At 41.4% G+C, this 23,155-nt stretch overlaps 1 protein-coding gene across 5 annotated transcripts in view; it reads left to right on the top strand.

The window, feature by feature from the left end:
• The first annotated feature begins 9,077 nt into the window (after positions 1-9,077).
• ROR1 (receptor tyrosine kinase like orphan receptor 1) overlaps positions 9,078-23,155 on the top strand; it is a 403,988-nt gene continuing 389,910 nt past the window's right edge. For all 5 annotated transcript variants that reach the window (XM_082356666.1, XM_082356668.1, XM_082356667.1 and 2 more), the window contains exon 1: positions 9,078-13,531. In XM_082356666.1, coding sequence (XP_082212792.1) covers positions 13,441-13,531 — 91 coding nt within the window. In that variant the 5' untranslated portion in view covers positions 9,078-13,440. The remainder of the gene's footprint in view (positions 13,532-23,155) is intronic.

The raw sequence follows: 23,155 nt of genomic DNA, 5'->3' as shown, positions 1-23,155 counted from the left end.
TTTTCTTAGATACCTTTTATAGATTGAGGAGGTTCTCTTTCATTTCTAGTGTTATGAGATCTTTCTTTTAAAATCATAAATAGGTGTTGGATTTTTTCAAGTGCTTTTTCTTAACTATTGAGCTCGTTAGATGATTTTATCTTCAAACCTGTTAATTATGTTGATTAGATTTGTGAATTACATTGTTTTAGAATGTCAAAATAACTTACATTACTGGGATAAACACAACTCGGTCACAATATATTATTCTTTTTATATTCCTGAATTTATTTTGCCAATATTTTGTTAAAGAGTTTTGTATATAATTCATGAGAGATATTAGTTTGAATATTTCTTTTCTTGAAATATCTTTTAACAGGTTTTGGTATTAAGGCCATCGTAGCTTATAAAATGACTTAGAAAGTGTTTTCTCCTCTATTTTTAAAAAGAGTTTGTATAATATTGGTGTTATTTCTTCCTTAAGTGTTTAATAGAATTCCCCTGTAAAGTCATCTGGACTAGGGGGTTTCTTTGTGGAGGGGTTTTAAATTAAGAATTCAATTTTCTTTCATAGTTACACAGCTATTTAAGTCTTCTATCAGTTGTAAGTTGTGTTTTTCAAGGAATTTGTCTATTTCATCTACATTGTTTAATGTGTTGATAGGACCTATGGTTATAGTCTCTCTTTCATTGTTTTATTTATTTATTTTTTTTGGCCACACTGCAGCTTGTGGGATCTTAGTTCCCCGACCATGGGTCGATTGAATAGAACCCAGGCCACTGACAGTGAGAGTGCTGAGTCCTAACCACTGGACTGCCAGGGAATTCCTTCTCTTTCATTCTTGATGTTGGCAATATGTGGGGGTTTTCCTCTTATTTTTATTAATCAATATTACTAGGGGTTTATCAACTGTATTAATATTTTCAAAGAACTAAATTTGGCTTTGTTGATTTTTATCTATTATTTGTTTTCTATTTCATTAATTTATTTTTTCTTATCCTCATTTCTTCTGCTAACTTTGGGCTTATTTTGCTCTTTCTTTTCCAGCTTGCTAATAGGGAAGCTTAGATCATAATTTTAGAGCTTGTTTCCTTATATAAACATTTAAAGTTATGAATTTCCTCTTTATACCACTGTAGCTATATCCCCTAAATTGTAATATGTTGTGTTTTCCTTGTCATTTAGTTCAACATATTCTCTAATTTTCCTTGTGAATTGTTCTTTGATTTCAGAGTTATTAAAAAATGTTAATTAATTCTCAAATCTCTATGGATGGTCTACATGCATTTTATTATTGGTTTCTAATTTATTTGACTTGTGGTTAGAGAATATACTCTGTATGATTTTGGTCTTTTGAAATTTATTGTGATTTATTTTATTGCTTAGCATATAGTCCTTCTTGGTAAATGTTCTGTAAATGCTTGAAAAGAATATGTATTCTTTAGTTTTTGGATATAGGGTTCCATAAACATCTACTACATCAAGTTGGTTAATAGTGTTCAAGTTTTTTATATCCTTACCAATTATATTTTTTTCTATCGATTACTAAGAAGTATTTGTCTCCAATTATGATTGTTCATTTTCTATTCTATCTTTAGTTTTATCAATTTTTGCTTCCCACATACTTTTAAGCTCTATTATTAGGAGCATACACATTTAGGAGCATATATGCATAAACACAAAAAAAATTAGAATTTTTATGTGTTCTTGATGAATTGATTCTTAGCATTATGAAACATCCCATTTTATCTCTAGCAATACTCTTTGTTTTGAAGACTATTTTGTCTGACGATATTAAAGCCACACCAATTTTCTTAAAATTACTATTGGTGTGGTGTACCTTTTTTTTATGCTTTTGCTTTCAACCTGTATTTTTATATTTCAACTGTGTGTATCTCTTGAATATAGCAAATATGAAATTTGCTTTTCCCTTCCTCATAACCTTGGACTTTGCCCCCATAGAAGGAACTCTTCCACTAAGCTCACAATAAGAGTCCCATTAAATTTTAAGCTACTGTCCTGTTACTTTGGGTTCCTCATACCAAAGGGCCAGTAGGCAAGTAAAGGAGTTATCATCCTGGCAGGAGTAATTGGCCCTGATCATCAGGAAAAGGATGCTGTTTATTCTAATTTAATTTTTATTTTATATTGGAGTATAGTTGATTTATAATATTGTGCTACTTTCAGGTGTACAGCAAAGTGATTCAGTTATACATACATATATATCCATTTTTTTCAGATTCTTTTCCCATATAGGTAATTACAGAATATTGAGTAGAGTTCCCTGTGCTGTACAGTAAGTCCTTGTTGATTATCTACTTTATATATAGTAGTATGTGTATGTTAATCTCAAACTCCTAATTTATCCCTCCCCCCCACCTTTCTCCTTTTGTAACTATAAGTTTGTTTTCAAAGTCTGTGAATCTGTTACTGTTTTGTAAATAATTCATCTGTATCATTTTTAAAAGATTTCACATATAAGTGATATCATATGATATTTGTCTTTCTCTGTCTGACTTACTTTACTTAGTATGATAATCTAATAGTCAAGACAGGGAAGCAAACTAAATGTCCATCGATAGAGGAATGAATAAAGAAGATGTGGTACATACAATGGAATATTACTCAGCCATAAAAAAGAATTAAATAATACCATTTACAGCAACATGGATGGACCTAGAGATTATCATAAGGATGCTGTTTTTTGAATAGTGTGTAACACTTTTCTACACATGGCAGGGCCACACAGAACCCTAGAGGTCTCTCCTGTGATTCTTCTACTGAAGGTTGCTATTAATTCCATACAATTTTTCCCACTACAGACACCTTCAAATAATACAGGATCTACTGAGTCATATGGGCCCAAGCAGCAGGGCCACTTGTACCCTACTTGGGCAAGAGCTCTTTCTTTTATAATTGCTGTACTGTAGTAGGGACTTTCTTCCTGAGGATCTGCCTCTCCCTTAGTCAACTGAGTTCTGGTCAGAAAACTGGTCCTGGCCTGGAACCTAGTAAAGTACCATGATTTTTTTTTTTTACTGGGGAAGCTGCCTTCCACCTCCTGATCATCCATCCTTGATTAATTTTGGCTGAATGGTTTGAGCAATGTCCTTGTTGCCTGCCCACATAATTTGCTCCTAGGGATGCTGTGTTCTTTTAAACATCTCCAGAGCTCTGTGAGCCAGGCTTCCCTGGCTGCCCCTCCAGCCTACTACTCATCACAATAATTGTGTCCATGTTGCGTCTTTGGTTAAGCACTTCCACCTGGCCTTTATTTTGGGATATTATTATCCTTATTACCATCAACGATCCATTTTCTAGCAGCATCTCTTAACATCTGCTCTGGCCTTGCAGAGGAGGGCCACTACTGAGCGTCTCATTGATTCTGGTGTCCTCCCGTCATCCACCCCCCTTTCCCACACCTACTTCTTGATTTCAATTCTTTCAATCCTTTCTTTCAGTATTTCTCTTCGTGATCTTAAATAACATATAGCTGCATCTTGATATTTCAGTTTTAGTCATTATTTATTTTTTATTTTTTAATTGAAGTATAGTTGATTTACAAAGTTGTGCTAATTTCTGCTGTGCAGCAAAGTGATTCAGTTTTACATATACATATATACATATATATACACACACACACATATATATACACACACACACACACACATTCTTTTTTCTTATTGGGGTATAGTTGTTTTACAATGTTGTGTTAGTTTCTGCTGTACAACGAAGTGAATCAGCTATATATATACATATATCCCCTCCCTCTTGGACCTCTCTCCTACCCCCCGCCCCATCCCACCCATCTAGGTCATCACAGAGCACTGAGCTGAGCTCCTTGCACTACACAGCAGGTTCCCACTAGCTATTTGTTTTACACACGGTAGTGTATATATGTCAATCCCAATCTCCCAATTCATCCCACTCCCCCTTCCCACTCCCGTGTTCACACATCTGTTCTCCATGTCTGCGTCTCTATTCCTGCCCTGCAAATAGGTTCATCTGTACCATTTTTCTAAATTCCACATATATGAGTTAATATATATTTGTTTTTCTTTTTCTGACTTACTTCACTCTGTATGACAGACTCTAGGTCCATCCACGCCTCTACAAATGACCCAATTTTGTTCCTTTTTATGGCTGAGTAATATTCCATTGCATATATGTACCACATCTTCTTTATCCATTCATCTGTTGATGGACATTTAAGTTGCTTCCATGTCCTGGCTATTGTAAATAGTGCTGCAATGAACATTGGGGTGCATGTGTCTTTTTGAATTATGGTTTTCTCTGGGTATATGCCCACTAGTGGGATTGCAGGATCATATAGTAGTTCTAGTTTTAGTTTTTTAAGGAACCTCCAAACTGTTCTCCATAGTGGCTGTATCAATTTACATTCCTTTTCTCCACACCCTCTCCAGCATTTATTGTTTGTAGATTTTTTGATGATGGCCATTCTGACTGGTGTGAGGTGGTACCTCATTGTAGTTTTGATTTGCATTTCTCTAATGATTAGTGATGTTGAGCAGCTTTTCATGTGCCTCTTGGTCATCTGTATGTCTTCTTTGGAGAACTGTCTATTTCGGTCTTCTGCCCATTTTTTATTGGGCTGTTTGTTTTTTAAAATATTCTTTTCCATTATGGTTATCATAAGATATTGAATATAGTTTTCTGTGCTATACAGTAGGACCTTGTGGTTAATCATTATCTATTAAATTCCACTATGAAATATGAGCTCTCTTTCATAATCCCCCCCCCCCACTCTATACTTCCCATCCTCCCACTCTTTCATAATTGATTGTAATTTTGGTTAGATTCAGTGTTTGTGGTATTATGTCTGTGTAATCTCTAGCTACAGCTAAACCATGTAACATACTATGTTTATTTTTCCTTTTTTGTACAAGTTTTTTTGTATTTCATGGAGTTAATCATTGTTTGTATTTGTTTGTTTGGTTTTCTATATGCTTCTCATCAATTCATCCCGAAACTTTTCCTCAAAAGCAAAAGGTTTTCTTAGACCTAAATCCACCTGAGATTCTATCAGATGGTGATTTTTCTCCTAGAGTCTTCAGACCTGTTCCAATCTTGGCTAATTCTCCCTGTTCAATTATTCAGTTTCGCTCCTGGAACACGCTTTCATTAACATCCTGAAAATTCCTCTCCCCTTTTTCCTAGATTCCAAGTGTCCATTTTTTTCTTTTTTTTTTTGGTTTTAAATCCATATCCTAATCCCCAGAACCTGTGAATTCGTTTCTTTACATAGCAAAAGAGACTTTGCAGATGTGATTAATTTAAGAATTTTGTGATGAGGAGATTATCCTGGATTATCCAAGTGGGTCCTGTGTAATCACAAAGGTCCTTATAAGAGAGAAGATATGAAGATGAAGTGGAGAGAGGTTTGAAGATGCTACACTGCTGGCTTTGAAGATGGAGGAAGGGGCCATGAGCCAAGGAATGCAGCTCTAGAAGCTGGAATAACCATATTCTCCCCTAGAGCCTCCAGAAGGAACCAGCCCTGTTGATACCTTGACTTTAGCCCTGTAAAACTGATTTTGGACTTCGGGCCTACCAAACTAAGAGAATAAATTGGTATTGTTTTAAATCACCAAGTTTGTGGTAATTTGTTACAGAGGCCATAAGAAACTAACACAGGGTACATGGAAGACACTTCTGAGGATTTGCATGTCAGCAGATGTTCTTCTCTCACTTCAAATGATAGTTTAGCTGAGTATAGAATTCTAAGTAAAAAATAATTTTCCTTCAGAATTTTGAAAGCATTTCTCCAAGGCTTTTCTTTTTATTTAAGACATAATAATTATTTTTAATTTCCAGGACTATTGTTGTTCACTACATCTTCCTCCCCCTCCTCATCCCCTGCAAACTGTTCTTATTCTATAAGAACAATCTCTTCACTTATCCTTCTGAATGTGTGAATGATAGAATGTGTGTGTGTGTGTGTGTGTGTGTGTGTGTGTGTTAGTTTTCTTCTATCTAGATAGTCTATTTCTTCCAAGGTATTTTTTCTTATTTATTTTTCTCTCTTATGTTTAGAACCTTTCTCCAAATGGTATTATTTGGCTGTGAGCATGTATTATTTACTATGAAAGTTTATTGAGGTGTAACTGACATACATACTTTAAATTGAATATATTTAAAGTGTACATTTTAAAAAAATTTTAATTTATTAAATTGTAGTTGATTTATAATATTGTGTTAGCTTTAGGTGTACCACATCAGATTCTTTTCCATTATTGGTTATTACAAGATACTGAATATAGTTCCATGTGCTATACAGTAAATCCTGGTTGTTTATCTGTTTTATATATAGTGGTGTATATCTATTAATCTCACACTCCTAATTTATCCCTCCCTCATTCCCCCTTTTGTAACCATAAGTTTGTTTTCTATGCTGTGACTCTGTTTCTATTTGGTAAATAAGTTGATTTGCATTATTCTTTAGATTCCACATATAAGTGATATCATATAATATTTATCTTTCTCTGACTTACTTCACTTAGTATAATAATCTGTATGTCCATCCATGTCGCTGCAAATGGCAATATTTCATTCTTTTTTATGGCTGTGTAATATTCCATTGTACATATATGCCACATCTTCTTTATCCATTCATCTGTTGATGGACACTTAGGTTGCTTCCATGTCTTGCCTATCGTAAATAGTGCTGCTATGAACAATGGGGTGCATATATCTTTCTGAATTAGAGTTTTTGTATATTCCCAGGAGTGAGATTGCTGGATCATATGGTAACTATTTTTAGTTTTTTAAGGAACCTCCAGGCTGTCTTCCATAGTGGCTGCACCAATTTACATTCCCACCAACAGTATAGAAAGGTTCTCATTTCTCCATACCCTCTCCAGCATTTGATTATTTATAGACTTTTTGATGATGGCCATTCTTACTGGTGTGAGGTGATATCTCATTCTCATTTTGATTTGCATTTCTCTAGTAATCAGCGATGTTGGAGCATATTTTCATGTGCATGTTGGCCATCTGTATGTCTTCCTTGGAGAAATGTCTATTTAGGTCTTCTGCCCACTTTTTGATTGTGTTGTTTGGCTTTTTGGTATTGAGTTGCATGAGCTGTTAAAGTGTACAATTTGATGAGCATGTCAGTTAGCAACTTATTGTTCTCAGTTCTGAGTGCACCCTTCAATATATGCTATATACGAAATAATGGAATTTCTTTAAGTATTTGTCCTTTAAAGTGAGCGTTTTCCATAGCCAGGTCTGGAGGGACATTGCAGGAGGAAGAGGCTTCTTGCAGTTCCCAGCATGGGCCAAGTGGTGTGGGTGTGAGAACACAGGTGGTGGTTGCCCCAGCACAGGCCCAGACTCCATCTCTCTGCCACCTTCTAGCCTCGGCCTGGTGATAATCTTTCTCATAGCCTTCTCAGCATGGAAACCAAAGCCCCAGTGTGGCTTGTATGCAGTCACCTGTGGCTAAGATGGTCACACACTGAGCAGATGTTCCTTTTGTAAGTCCCCACAGCCCACCTGTGGCTCCAAGCAGTAGAGGGGTACACACAGAGCTGCAGCTCCCTCTGAAAACCCCTCACTGGTCACATGTTCTGATAGCCTCCTGTCCACACCAGCACCCAGACTCCCACTGCATGCTCATGCCATTAGTTGCTCTCAAGAAGGGGCCCTATTGCTTGCTTTAGTCTGGACAAGTCGGTGAACATCACTGCTGCCTGGTGGGCTGAACCATACCTTCTCCAATGAGGTCTGAACCTCTTTTAAGTTTGTAACATATCTAGTTTCCTTATATCTTATAGTTACTCTTTTATCACAGTTATTAATTCGTAGAAAGAATTAGAATTAAACTTCTCCTGCTTAGTCTATGGTGTGGTTTCTATCACATGATTGGATCTAGACTGCTGCAATGAGTTTTGACATATGTATACATCTATAAAACCATAACCACAAACAAGATAATAAACATATCCATCACTCCCAAAAGTGTTGTTATGCCTGTTTGTCATCCATCCTTCCAATTCTCTGTCCCCAGGTAAACAGTAATATATTTTTTGTCATTATAGATTAGTTCGCATTTTCTAGAATTTTATATAAATTGAATCAAGTAGTATATATCATTTTTAAAAATCTAGCTTCTTTCACTCAGCATAATTATTTTTATATCCATCCATGTCATTATATGTATTAATAATTCATTCCTTTTTACTGATGAGTAGTATTTCATTGTATGGACACTAGAGTTTATCCTTTCACCAGTTGATGGACATTTGGGTTGTTTCCAATTTTTGGCAATTACAAATAAAGCTGCTATAAATTTTCATGCGAAAGTCTTTGGAAATATGTTTTCATTTGTCTTGGGTAAATACCTAGAAGTGGAATGGCTGGATCAAATGGTAGATGTACATTTAGCTCTTAACTGCAAAACTGTTTTTCAAAGTGATTGTACCATTTTACATTCCCATCAGCAATGTATGAAAGTTTTAGTTGCTCCACATCCTTGCCAACACTTGATATGGTTCATCTTTTTACCTTTAGCCACTCTAGTAGGTATGTAGTAGTATTGCAACATGGTTTTACATTGCATTTCCTTGATTATTAATGATGCTGAACATCTTTTCATGTGTTTCTTTGACATCTGTATATCTTCTCTGGTGTATTTTGTTCAAATACTTTGCCCATTTTTAGAATTAGGTTGTTTCTCTTCTTATCAATGAGTTGTAAGAGTGCTTTGTATATTCCAGATGCAAGTCCCTAGTCAGACATATGCTTTGCTAATATTTTACCCTAGGCTGTGGCTTACCTTTTTATTTTCATAACAATGTCTTTCAAAAAGCAATAGCTTTTAATTTTGAAGAAGTCCAACTTATCAATATTTTCTTTTACAGTTCATGGCTTTTGTTTCTTCTACAATAAATCTTCACCAAACCCAAGACTGCTAAGATTTTCTCCTGTTTTCTTTCAGAAGATTTTATAGGCTGTAACATCTTGGTATTAGTTACTAACAATACTATACTGTTCTTGAATTTCTTGTTAATGAAATTCTGATGGTGATACTAGGTTGAGGAGATGTTACACAGACACACACACACACACACACACACGCACACACACACACACGGTATCTCAAAGGTATAGCATGGACAAGAAGAGCACAACATTGGGGTGTAACAGGGAAGCACATCTATCTTTTTAATCATCTTTTTTACCCCTATACGAATGGACCTGTGAAGCTAATGGAAAAAAATATATGAAATCAAGATTGTGCTAGAAATCCAGGCTGTATGATCACCAAATTAATGCCCCTCTCCCACCCCATAATGTAGAAGTTTGGAGAAAAAAAATAATAAACAATTCATTGAATAGGCACCATGCTAAACACTGTGTTGAGACCTTTATATTCAGGGTATATAGTATATTATTTTATAATCAAAATAACTTTATAGGATTGGGTCTATTATTATCTTTTTTTTCAGATGAGAAAATTACATCATAAAGAAGTAAAATTGTTTGTTCAGGTCATCCAGCCAGGTCTGTCTAACGCTATGGCCCCGATCTTAATCACTAATTATAATAGCTCATAAATATTGGCTGCTTACTGTGTGATAGGCACTGTACTGAACCCTTTACAAGTGTGAACTAATTTAATCTTCAGAGCAAAGTAAGATGTTAAGTATTACTACTATGCTTCTTTACAGAGATTCAAGCTCTCGCAGCTATTAAGTGCAAAGCCAGGATTTGAATCCAGGTAATCTGGCTCCTGAGTCCTCACTTGTAAACATCACGCTACTTGGTTTCTCCAAGATGAAAAATTAATGGTTATATTTGTTGGGTATATCAAGGAAATGCGCCAAATGAATCTCTCTCTCCAACAACTTTCTGAAATGTAAGGTAGTTTCTTTTACGTTCTCCTTGGCACTTGACCCCATTGATTTGCCACTATCCTGCTCCTTTTCCACCTTCCCACTATGACTTACCCATAGTTGTGCCTTCTAAGTGTCCACAGTGATAATAAACAGAGCCATGAATGTGTGCTTGTGGGAGAGGCCATGGTGGATGGTGGCCTCCATCAGCAGCAGGAACCTCAGCTGGTACCTCATAGCTGGAGCCAGGACTCTGAAGAGAGTGGCTCCTCCTGGATTATCTGATCCATTTGTATCAATTACTGGAGTGGTTAAGGAAGAGGGCAGGTCCACAGAAGGCCTGCAAGAGGAACATTTCTATTGCTTATATCTTTTCACACATCCCGTCACTTGGGTATAATGTAGAGAGATTTGACTTAAGCTTGAGTCCTACATTTTTGCCTTAATTTTATGGCTTTGGGCAAGTTTGTTTCCTTTTTTTTTTTTTTTTTTGAGAGTGATAAAAACATTAAGCAGAAGCTCAGTATCAGGCCCTGTGCTAAGCACGTCACATTTTTTATTTAATTGAAATTTCCCATTCTGTGAAGTATATATTTGTATTTTCTTTTAACTAATGAAAGAGGTTAAGCAACTTTGGGGCAAGTTTCTTAACCTCATTTTAGATTAATTTCTTCGTCTGTGAAAAATAAAGATGACACCGACCTCATGGGAATTTTGATGGCCTAAGTAAGCTCGTGTATGTAAATAATAATAATAATAGTGTTATGATATTTATAACATTTTTTAAGTGCCTTCTCTGTGCCAGATTCTCATAAAAGCACTTTATGTGAGTTAACTCATTTAACATTCATAGCAGTATGGAACAGGTACTGTTATTATCATCACCACTTTGAAGACGAGAGCCTGAAGCACAGAGGGACTAAGATGTTTGCCCACGGTCACTCAGCAGAGACAAGAAAAGCTGGAGCATTCACCCAGGCAGCCTGTACTCATCAGCACTGGCATTTACTGAACTTGCATAAATATTTCCTTTGTCTTCTTTTTAAACAGGAAGAGCCTTTTTCTAGCCTATCCTTTGGGAACTAGTATGTTACAGCTAAACTTCCAGGGATCTGGGATGACTGAGGGAGTGCTTACCTGGGTCTGGACCGGTCGATGCAGGTTCCACTTTTGGCTCTGGCCAGCTGTGGGACCTTGGGCCAGGAAGTTTCACCTCTCTGACTCCCATGTTTCTCCTCTATAAAATGTTAAGGGGGGTAATTTCCGGGGCCCTTTCCAGCTGTCACATTCCTCACGTCTATGATTCTGTGATTCAGTTCCTGGAAGGTTTAAGTACTGATAAAAGTGCCATTAAGTTCTGTATACTCAGCGCTGGCAGCCGTCTGTTACCTGAGATACCTGGGCCAAGCTGGTATGGGGTGGGGTTTGGGGGCAGGGTGGGTAGAACAGAGAAGGCTCCTTGTCTGGCAACTAAGTGTTGTTCTGTAGATGACGGAAGACTGTTCAGCAATGTGCAGTGTCCTGAGATTCCTCTGATTTCTGGACCATGGTGTATTGAGGCCGACCATCAAAGACAGTTTTCTAACAAGAGAACCTTGTGCAGTAAGTTCCTCAGGCAAGTGACAGGAGATAATTGAGACAGGATTGAATGGGTCTCAGGCAGAGAAACTTGAGGACAGACCTATTTGGGCGATAAACTGGTTGACCCAAGGCCTCTCTGTCCATCATTCCTTGACCTCAGGTCAGAGCGATAGAAAGGGGAAAAGCTATCAAGGCAGCTGGGGACACTCCTGCCCTGAAGTCCTGAGAAGAATAAGTGACTGTTTGTCCCACATGGGTTAGTCATTCACCTGCCTGAAGGCAGAGGGCGGAGAGCCTAGAGTCTAGGACCTACTGGGACAGAATCTGGGCTACAAAGTCCTTGCCTTCAATGAGGTGACTGCTCATTATAAAATCCTAAAGCTAGGTTCTCAGAGGCTATTGCTGCAGCAATAATAACCACTGCCACTCATCGAGTGCTTGTTATATGCTAGGCTCTGGCCAAGAACTTTTAGGCCCATCATGGCAAAGAGACTGAGTCTTGCCTTGGCCATCCATTGTCTGTGTGACTGTGGGCAAGTCACTTACTCTTTTTTGCATTTCAATCTCTAAAACTGTATTATGAGGATAATCTATGTAAAAGTGCAAAGAGATGTAAAAATTTATAATGACTTTTTTTTTTTAACTGTCAATGGAAGATTCAGGAGCTAAATGCACACAAAGCACTAGGCAAACAGGAGGTATTCAATAAATGATTATCTATACTGTGGGCTTCTTGGTGTTCCTCTAGGCCAAGACTGACTGGTGTCTCTTTTTGCTCTTGCATCCTCATAGCCTAAAGCGGGGCCTGGAACCCAGCAGGTGCTCACCACTCCATATGATCAAAGGCCCTCTCCACAAGGTCATGAGTATTTATGTATCACAAAATTCATAACGCTTAACCAGGAGAAATGGACAAAAACATACAGTTAGTAGGAGACTTTAATGACCCCTTTGGCCGAGCAACCGGACAAAAAAATATGCAAAGACACAGAAGGCCTAAGAAACATAATATAAAGGTCAAATTGAGATAGTCACCTATCTCCACATTCTGAAGACAGAAAAACACCTTTCAAGAGACCAAGGGGACATTGACAAAAACTGACCACAGAGAAATCCTCAATACATCTCCATAAGGAAACAGTACAGATGACATTGATTTCAAGGCCGTGAAACTAGAAATTGAAGACAAAATGGGAAAACATAAATCACTTGGGTCAAAGAGAAACTCCGAAGGGAAATTGCATGATATCACTAAACGTTCTATTACCCGGGGTCACACAGCTAACAGTGGCAGAGCTGAGGCCGCTAGAATCTGGGTCTCCTAAGTCATTCAGCCACGAACCGGTTTGCGAAGCCCGACAAGTCTCCCTGAGCCTCGGTTTCCCTTTCTTTCAAATGGCCCCAAGGGCCCGCTGGGCTCAGGTCCCGCTGCAGGTTTGAGGTGTCGTGGGGAAAGGGGAGGCGCGGGAGCAACGACTTTTGGGACGTCTGGGAGGGTGCGGGTGTTGAGAGGCAGCAGCAGAGGGCGCTGGGTCGCCGGCCTGGGCCCGCCTCTGCCATTGGTCGGGGCCCGGGCGCTGGGCTGGAGAGTTGGTGGAAAGTGACAAGTTGAGGGAGGCTGAGAGCAAGAGAGCGAGCGCGCAGAGCAGGAGGAGCCGCCGCGGCCGCCACGGAGGGAGCCCCGGGACGGCAGCCGCCGGGCGCAGGGCGCGCTCTTCTCAGAGCCCGAGCCGGCGAGACTCGCAGTCCGCGAGTGCGACCCCGACAGCCCGGGACTGAACTGACCGTCCGGACGCGGCGAGGCTGCAGCCAGAGGGCTGGGGAGGGATCGCGTTTGCGGGGTCCTGAGCGGCCGGGCGGAGGCGAAGGAGCAGGTTAGAGAGACAAAGAACTTCTCAGACGCCCCCGGCATCCTGTGGGGAGAGCGGCCGGGACGAGGTGGCCGGGACCCCGGGCAGAGCCCGTGGATGTTCTGCGCGCGGCCTGGGAGCCGCCGCCGCCGCCGCCGCGAGAGGAGGAATGCACCGGCCGCGCCGCCGCGGGGCGCGCCCGCCGCTCCTGGCGCTTCTGGCCGCGCTGCTGCTGGCGGCGCGTGGGGCCGCTGCCCAAGGTAAGAGGAGCATCGGCCGGCTCGCGGGCCCGCCCGGCCCCGGCCACACTCCCGCCGGCCCGCCCGGCGCTGGGCAGACAGGAAGCGTCGCGCCCGCCTCGGGGGGTGGCCGGCGCCCCGTCGGGGGTCTTGCCAGCGCGACTCCAGGCGCCGGGGAGGCAGGCGAGGGGATTCATCCGGGAGCCCCGCTGTGGGCCGGGGGTGCGCCCGGGGACTTCTTCCTCGGCGCCCAGCCGCAGTTGTCAGCGCTGACAGGAAGCGTGGAGGGGTTGGGGGTCGTGGGGCGATGGGATGCTTTTCGTCCCCCCCCATCTCTCGCTGGACCCCTAACGCACTCCAACCGGTGTTCAGGCAAGTCCATCCTGCTCCTAAATCGCAGACGCCTTGGAGAGCGTGGTCCAGAAGGGAGTTTGTATTTTCAGGGGTGCCTGCGAGAGCCCAGGCTGTCCGTAGACCGACCCAAACAAAAGCCCTTTCCTCCTGGGGCTCGGGCGGCCTCGCATCTCCACCATCCCCGGCTCGCCGGCCTTCTGGAGGGTCACGATGGAGGCCACAACGTGTGCGCTGCCGCCGCCGCCACTTTGTGCAAAATGTGCTGTCAGAGGAGGCCTGCTGTTCCAGAGTGCGTGTGTGTGTGCGTGCGTGTGTGTGTGTGTGTGTGTGTGTTACAAACAAGGGGGGAAAAGACAGCTAATGCATACTTGATTTTGGTAATCTCCAAAGACAATCGCAACAGTTAGAGAAAGACTTCACCGAAAGCCAGAGCGTCTTAGCTCGCTGCGGGAAGCTGGGATCCTTGCTGCGTCTAAGCCGGTACACAATGAGAGGGAAGAGCCCGGCTGCGCCTGTGGAGACAGCCGATTCATTCTTTGGAGGTTGGAGGGGGAAAGTTGATTAAAGTCTCCAGGGTCTTGGGCCTCACTTTTAACATGCATCCCTTGAGGGGGTGCTGGAGCCCCTGGATTCTTCCCTCCCCCACTCGCAGCCCCAACCCATGCTCTTTTATCATGCATCTTTCATTTTTAAGTTAACGCGGTGCTTTAGGGAGAAAAGGCTCTGGGCTATTTAGCAGTTGAGGGGAAAAGATCTATTCGCTCCATGACCTATGACTGCAGAATTAGTTTCGACTAATCTAGCTAATATTTTTCGTAGTAGAAAACACACTCTGCGAGGAAGTTGTGGGTGAATTTTGATTTCTTAGAGATGACTTTGGGGAAGTGGGAACCACATTTTCGGAGGATGATTCTGAAATTGATCCTGTAGTGTGGTTGGGCTAATCTGGAGGCTCCTCGGGGTAAATACAGCTCCTAATTGTAATTAAGATGTACATCAGCAGGGAGTGCACCTTCTTGATGAAAAATCCTAATGAAATGTAAACAGCTTGGTCACATGGATGTTTGCTTCGTTGATGCCAAACATCTGGTTCCATGCCACACACCTGGGTGAAAAGTAAAGAGGGGGCCATGCTGCCTAAAACATTGTAAACATCCTTCTGATGTCAGGTTGCCTGGTGAATTGAGGTGGAGATAACCAGGGTGATTCTAGCTAAGGCAAGGAAGGCTCCTAGCGTGGGGCCTTGATTACTTCTGTTATATCCTCTGTTCGCTCTACTTCTACATAAGCTTTCAACGGTGGTTGCTTTTAGATCATGGGGAAGGGGAGGAAGGGGGGAGGGAGGGTACAGTGCACCTTTCCTTGGTTATCTGCCTTTAAATAAATGTACAGGCAATGATTTTGCTGAGTGTAAGACAATTTTGTTATCAGCAGTCACCCAAATTCTGTCTTAATTGTCTACAGGCTTAAAAACCTTAAAAAAAATTCCTCACAAATTTATTGTTTCTTTGTCTAAAAAGTATAAAAGCTGCCAGCTTTGGCCACTTCTTAGGTCCCATTTCTGTGAGACCTCCATGCGTATGAATTAGAATTGTTTCTTTTTCTCCCATGAAAATTTTTTTTTAAAGAAAGAGTATTGCCTATTCTGAACTCTTCAGTATTGAGCTAAAATCAGTGATTACTGTCTTATTTATTGTCTAATAAATCCCTTTCCATTTCTGTGAATGCTTGATATTTTCTCTGGGGAGAAATCTTCTAGTGGAACTCAGATTTACTTTCTTGTCTGATCCAAGATTCTTAAGGTAACTTAGCCAGAGGTTCAGGAAATCAGCCTAAGGGGAGATATGTTTCATTTCTTTATTTATTTTAAAAGTGCTCAGCATTTCTCCCATCATTTCTCGATTTTGTTAGCCAGGAGGAGCAAACCTTTACATTTGCTTTTTCTGGTTTGTTCATTGTTTTCTCCCCATCTTCCTTTTACCAACCCGGAGCTAAACCTCTCTAAGAAGCTGAAGCCGTGATAACTGTACCCAGAGCTCAGGGCCTTTAGAACCCACCTAGGCCTCTCAGAATCCTGTAGATTCTGTGGTTTGGCTGCTTGGAGTCAGAGGGGGGTGGCCTGCTACTGTTTGCTGTCATTTTGTAAACTTTCCAATGATGTTTTAATAGGTGCCTGTCCTTTTGGCTTCTAGAATCAGAATCTCTTGAGGGCAATAGGACTGTTAGCTTTCCTGGTGAAAACACTGGAGACCAAGTCATCGAGCCGCATCTTTATTAGAGACACCTGAAAATCCTACCTGGGGGAGCCACACAGAGGCCTAATTGACAAGGGGTGTGGTCCAACTGCCTCTGGCAGTGTGTTGGGAATATTTAATTTTTAATATTGATTCAGTATACCTGATGGCTGTATTGCTGTTCTGATACCTGGGATTATCTTTCTGGTATTTAGTTAGGAGTCCTTTTACAAACTTAACTTTGGTCTGTATTTTCCTCTCTCCATCTCTTGCATGGTGAGCATAGGCCTCAAATGAGACGTGAAAGTTTCTAAATGGTGTGTTACTTGCATTCATTAGTGTTCAGTTTGGCTGTGGTTTGGTGGTACCACATACCCCATTTCAAATATTTTTGAAAATTTTACCCAGCATCCTATGGAGAAAGGAATGCTCTGTAGACTATATATATATATATATATATATATATATATATATATATATATATATATATATATATATATATATAAAATGTACATATATATCTATATAAATGGCATATGTTTATACACGTATATAGTAAGTGGGCCATAGATTTTTGTTGAATGAATGGAGAATAACTTTTTTGGTTGTATGTAAAATTGTTGTGTTATTTGCTTTTCCTAGTTAAAAACTCAACATGGCGTATTTTCAAGGATTTTTCCTTTTCTTGTCTCATCTTCTAGTATGAAGGGAGTATAGTAGAACTGAACAGTAGAGCTTAATGGTTATGAGCACAGGTGTTGGAGTTAACAGACATGGGTTTGAATCTTCTCTCTGACACATACTGGGTATGGTGATCAGTTTTTCTCAGCCTTACCTGAGTGTTATGAGATCTAAATGAAACTATGTATGGCAAGTACTGGAGAAGAGCACCCAGCCTAGAGGGTCTTAACTTGGGGTACCTGAAATTAAGGCTAGGCAAACCCCCAGAAATAATACACAAAATTTAACGTGCATTTTTGTGGTTGTATGTTTCTAGCTATAATCTGATGTTTTAAGGAAACTGCAATCCCCCCAAAATAGGAACCATTGATTTGGAGTGTTTGGTGCTTGGGTCAATGAGTTGCCTTCCTGGGTAGGTTGCAAAACGTTGAGGGTTGGTGGGGGGGTCCTGGGCCTTAGCCCAGATCTGCACAATCCATGGGGCCTCTATCTCTCCTCACTTTCTGCTTTCTCTCCCACCAGGCCGGCTGTTATTGGGCCTGAGAGAAGCTGAAGAATGGTGTCAAATCCTTTGACCTCTACCAGGAATGTATTTCCCTGAACCCAAGCATTCTGAGATGCCGGTGTTTGCACAATTTATTTAACAGACACTTGCATAATCCTCACAATAGGCCAGTCACCGTTCTAAGCATTTTGCAAGTATTAACTCACTGAATCCTCACAACAACCCTATGAGGGAGGCGGCATAATTAGCTCATTTTGATTTAGGCACAGAGGTTAAATTACTTTCTCAAGGTCACATGGCTAGGAAATGGCATTGCTGGCCTTACAGAGGCTAAGAGTTCATGCTCTTATCTAACTGCTGCCCTAGACAGCCTCTCCTGGTTTAAGTCTTAAAATTTACACTATTTTTATGTTATGTAGGAGTCAAAGGTGCCTTTTCCCCAGGTTTCCTAAGAGCAGCAAAGGGATGTTCTCTTAGCCATATCTAGGGGTTATAAGAAATGATTGGAGACAGCCAATTGCAGTTTTCCTTCCTGTGCTGGAGTTGCCTGAGCAAGACCTGCTGTAACTCAGAGATAGACCGGAATGGCCCCTATGGTCTGCACCTCTGATCAGGAGGAATTATATTGCTGTAATGAACTGCACCTTGGATGCGGTTTGAAGAGTGTGTCTGGCAATTCCTTCCAACCAGCGATGAGATGTATTTTGATGAAGTGCCTCTGTATTTGCATCTTGGTGTACAACTTGGGGTGTAGGCTGAAAAGGGGTGATTTATTAGAGTGTTCTCTAGTGGGAGAGCTGGCTTGCCAACTCCAAGTTCCTGATGTGGATCAGACCCTCGCAAATCCAGCCCCATCTGGGAAACACTCAAGTCTCCGAGGACTCTTTCTCAAACAGAAGAGCCTCAGCCTGGCCTTACCTAATCCCCAAGGTGTGTCAGGAGGGTCTGTTCTGTAGACAGACAGAAAGGAATAGTCTTCTGTGATTCTGAGAAAGTTCTCTGGAGTTGAAACGGGGGATGATGGGGTGGGGGCTTTGGGTTGGGGGAGCTCTTCGAGATCCTTAACTAAATGCAGCTGCTTGTTACACGGAGCCTGACTTGCATGCCAGGAATATCTAAAAAGCTAACGAATACAAAATAAAAATAAACAGCAGTAAAAAGGCTCTCTCTTTGTTGCAGTAAGCTCGGTTGGGGTTTTCAGTTTGTTTAGGAATGGGATAATTGTGGCATCCACTTTATTTTGGTAAGGCAGTGAAACGTGGATTGATGTTATGTCATTGGGATGCTACCACCACCTGAACTTTTTCCTTCACACCTCCCCCCCTCAGAACGCCCAGGCATGAACAGCCACAGGGCCTGAGTCTCAAACTGCTGCCCCTGAGTGAATTACATTGAAAGAAGGCAGATAATTTAATGGGATAATGTTGGCAGGGCCAGCAAATTTCACACCCCATCTCTCACTAATAGAAAGGCAGTAGAAGGCTACAATATCCTCAGATGAAAAGGTTGTATAAAAAGGTTCTGCTTAACAGTCACTGTCTGTCCATAAATAAGGTTCTGTAGAGTTTTGATCCAAAAGCTGTTATTAAATACTGATAAGCCAACCCTCATAATGTTTAGCCTGCTTACATTTCCTTTTTTTTTTTCTTCTCTCATAGAACCATAGTTTTTTTTTTAAGAGGGGGAAGGGACCTAAAGATCAACCAGTCCAAACTGTTTATTTTCTCAAGTATTTCTGTACAGAAAGGACCTTCTTTTATAGCCGTTTAAAGAGGCGGTATGGAGTAACAGAAATGGAATGGGATTTGAACCTGATAGACTAGAGTTTGAATTGGGGCTTTGCTGCTTGCTGGCTGTGTGACCTTAGACAAAGTTCTTTGACCTTCAGTTTCAGCCTCAGTTTCCTTCTCTGCAAAATGGGGATAACAGTAATATCTGACTCACAGGGTTTTTGTGAGAATGAGAGGAGATAATTGACATAAAGCACCTAACACAGCACCGCAGAACTAGTAGCTGCTATCATCAGCAGGGTTTGCTGGAGAAATCAGAACAAGTGGTTCCAAAACAATGAGCATTGTGCTGTGAGATACAAACCAAGACTCAGAGAGCAGCAATTTTTTCAAGATGGTAGGACTCTTGAGTGTTCCTTTTTACAGGGAGCATGTAGATACTCTAGATGTGAGCAGTCCCAGGCTAGTGCTGGGGACCTGGACTGGAGAAGATTCCACAGGGCAGTTTTGCAAAGCCTTAAAACAAAGGCTTTTTTCAGACCAGTGAGCTCTTTGGGGAAGAGCAACCCCTCCCTGGTGCTTGGTGTAATTCCAGAATCCTGCAATGGGGAATGTTACATTTCAGGGACCTCCACTTGTAATCTGACCGTTTTTAGCTCCAATATCCAAATAATCTTGCTGAGCACAACTTGAAAGAGAAGGATAATGGCCGGAGGAAAGAATCCTGAGGTGCTCTGTTAGCCATTTAAAATTTCTGAGTACAAAAAAAAAAAAGTTCACGTTACCCAGAGAGAGAAGAGTGAAGAAGTGTGTGGGAAGGGGGAGGGGAGATAAAAACGAACCCAGTCTAAAGACCAAGACCGGGTTTGTGTTTTTATTTTTATTTTTCAACAGTAAAGCTTGTCATATAATGCATTTCAACCAACATTTGTTTTTTATATTTATTATATGCAAGATATGGTGTTAGTGCCCAGGAGTAAAACATTATCACTGCCCTCAAGGAGAGATGGAGGAGGGACATTCTTACTTTTTAAAGAACCTACTATGTGCCAGGCATAGTTCTGTATAGGTATTAGGTTTATATGTCCCAGCATCCCCTTGAGGTTGGACTTCTGATCCCATTTGTCAGATAAGGAAATCGAGGCTCAAGTATTGAGGGAGGCATCTTAGCCAACCTCACAAAACTATTAAGTTGGGTTTGGCATTTGAACCTAGGTATTTGGACTCTCAAGTGTATGCTATTTCCACTGTCCTTGAAGTGTAATTGGGGAGGCAAGATGAACAGATATGTACCTCCACATGCCAACTGGCTCTCCCATAAGTGAATTATAGGGAAGGGTCGTGAAAAAAGGACTTTGGGAGCACAGGGGTAGAAGACATTAATTCTCACTCAGGGAATTGGAGGGTCAGAGGGAGAACTCCGTGCCCTTCAGTGGCTTATTGTGAGGGTGCAGTGAGATATAATGCATGGAAGATGCTTGCGTCCCGAGTGCTCAGCTGTAGTTCTGTAGCCAGAGAGAGGCCTGGTCAGGATGTATCTGCCTCGAAAGCCTGTGTGCTCTTCATTGTTCTGATGTGCTCCTTTTCAACAGGCGTGTGGTTTGTGGGAAGAGTAAGTGGCTGTGCAGCCCCCAAAGAGAAGGGAACACAGTTTCTCTGTCTGGTATCTTCCCCACCTGCCCTAATCCAGATTTTTGGATTCAGCTCTGCTTTGGGCAGGGTTGAGGGGGGGGGGTGGATTTGCACAGGCGTGAGTTTGGAGAGAATCATGAAGCCTAATCATAAACCGTAACGCTTCTGGAACTGTAGCCAGGACCTGCCATGTTCCCCATTCATTCTCTGATCATACATTTCTCTATGCACTTACTCTGAGCCAAATATTTTCCTAGTCACTAGAGACATCAAGGTGATTAAGGCTAGGTCCTTCCCTTGGAGGGTTTTTCAAATGGCAGGTCTGTGGCAGAGATTGCTAGCTGATCATCAGATCTGTTTCATCTCTTCCTGGGCACATGGCTAGACTACATTTCCCAGGCCCCTTGCAGTTAAACTGAGGCCATGTGACTAAATATTAGCCGGTGGAATGAGGTTGAAAGCAATGAGTGTCACCTGTACACCTGATCCATAAAAAAACTTCCCAGGCAGGATTGCTATGATCCTGTATGTGGGAACTCTAGAAGTCATGTGTTGACGATACCACAAAATGGAAACAGCTTGGAACCCACCCTTAATGACTGCCCGGTGGAAGCCACCTGCCAGCCCACACTTGTTAAGGTTTTATGTGAGTAAGAAATGAACTTCTATTGTAGTGAAGGCTGAGATTTCAGGGCTTATCAGTTACACCTGCTAATGTTATCTTAACATTATTTATATAACTAACATTTTATATCTATCTATCTATCTATCTATCTATCTATCTATCATATAGTTGTAAACCATAGTGCACCATGAGATGAATTTTGGGGGTCTGAATCACTATTTTTAGGTAGACTATAATAGGAAATATCAGAGTGCATTACATTAATCAGGTGAGTATTTTGGGAAACTTTAGCTTCAGTTTGGTATGTGCTGATTTGGGTTATTATTGAGCTCTCATGATCAGAAGTTTGAAAGTCACTGTTTTACTGGAGGCAGACAAGTCAACAGCTCTGTACAGCAGAGTGTGGTAGTTATGATAATAGTGGTAAAGTCCCAGTGCTATAGAGACTCAGTTAACGAAGTGCCTAGGAAGCAGAAATGGCAAAAGGGGTTCATCTTTCCAGTCAATATGTATCGGCTGCTTGTGGTGCAGTGTTGAAAAGGATTCTGATGTTTCTTCCAGGGTCTCTGGGAGGGAAGGCTGTGATCTGATAGCAGCATCTGCCGTGGGCTTGGGAGGAGGAGTAGAGGCTCAGACCTAGTTTGCATCTGACCACTTTGCAGGGAGTCTGGGCTCCTTCCAGTGAATTCAACCCCTTCCCCAATTATTTATGGCACACAAGCAGTGTCTGTAGCGCTGTGGTCAGCTGTGGGGATTCTAGAAGAACTATGACTAGCCCTTGTGGAGTTTACCTTTTAGGGGCAATAAAATAGACACTTGTGAAATAACTTTACAGCCAGAGTGCAGAGTTGGCCATTACAGATGCAGAATGCCTAGAAGCGAGCAGTCTTTCCGAAGGAAGTGGGATATGATACAAGCCGGGAAAGATGGGAAGGATTGAGATGGAGAGAGGAGAGGAGCTGGACATTCTGCCCCTGCCCTGGTCTCCAGAGACTTGCCCAGGCTGTCCAGACTTCTTCAACTGGGCCTTCACCCTGGGATGAAGCTGATCTTTGGGGATGGGAGAGTAATGAAGAGGAAAGAGGGCTTTGAGTGGTGCCTTCATGTTTTTTTTTGCATATGAAAGGAGCGGGGGAAGGGAGGAAGAAGCAGGGTTTTACTGGAAGCCTGATAACTTATTTTTCTCTCCAAAAGAGCGTCCCAGAGAATTAAAAATCCAGTACATTTCAGGGCTGCTTGTCAAAGGTATCATGTATCTTATTCCCTCTGCTGCAGCAGTTTTGTTTTGTAGTGAAGGTTACTAAATCCCACTCCTCCTTTTGCCTGCGTGATGAACATCACAATAGTTGAGTAACACACATCAAGAATCCTGTGTGTTGGACTTCCCTGGTGGCGCAGTGGGTAAGACTCCGTGCTCCCGATGAAGGGGACCCCGGGTTTGATCTCTGGTCAGGGAACTAGATGCCACATGCATGCCTCAACAAAGAGTTTGCATGCCGCAATTGAGGAGCCTGCCTGCCACAACTAAGATCCCACACAACCAAATAAATAAATATTAAAAAAAAAAAAAAAGAATCCTGTGCGCCAAGAAATATTTTAAGTTCTTTAATTATTTTAACTTGAATTGTCTTCAGTGAAACCCTATGAGATAGGCACTAATTATTAGCTCCATTTTCCAGATAAGAAAACTGAGGTACAGAGAAGGTAGGTAACTTGATCAGTATCAAACAGCAAATTAAGTGGAAGAGCCAGGATTTGAACCTAGTTGTCCCGAGTCCGGGGCTTTGTCCTTGATCATTACGCTATTTTACATCTCATTTAAAAAAAAAAAAAAAAAAAAACGCTATCTGATGATTCAGATTCTCTGTAAGATCCCAGTCAAAT

This window comes from Balaenoptera borealis (assembly GCF_965194805.1).
Source record: "Balaenoptera borealis genome assembly, chromosome: 1".
NCBI lineage: Eukaryota > Metazoa > Chordata > Mammalia > Artiodactyla > Balaenopteridae > Balaenoptera > Balaenoptera borealis.
This window is presented reverse-complemented; position numbering and strand designations above follow the sequence as displayed.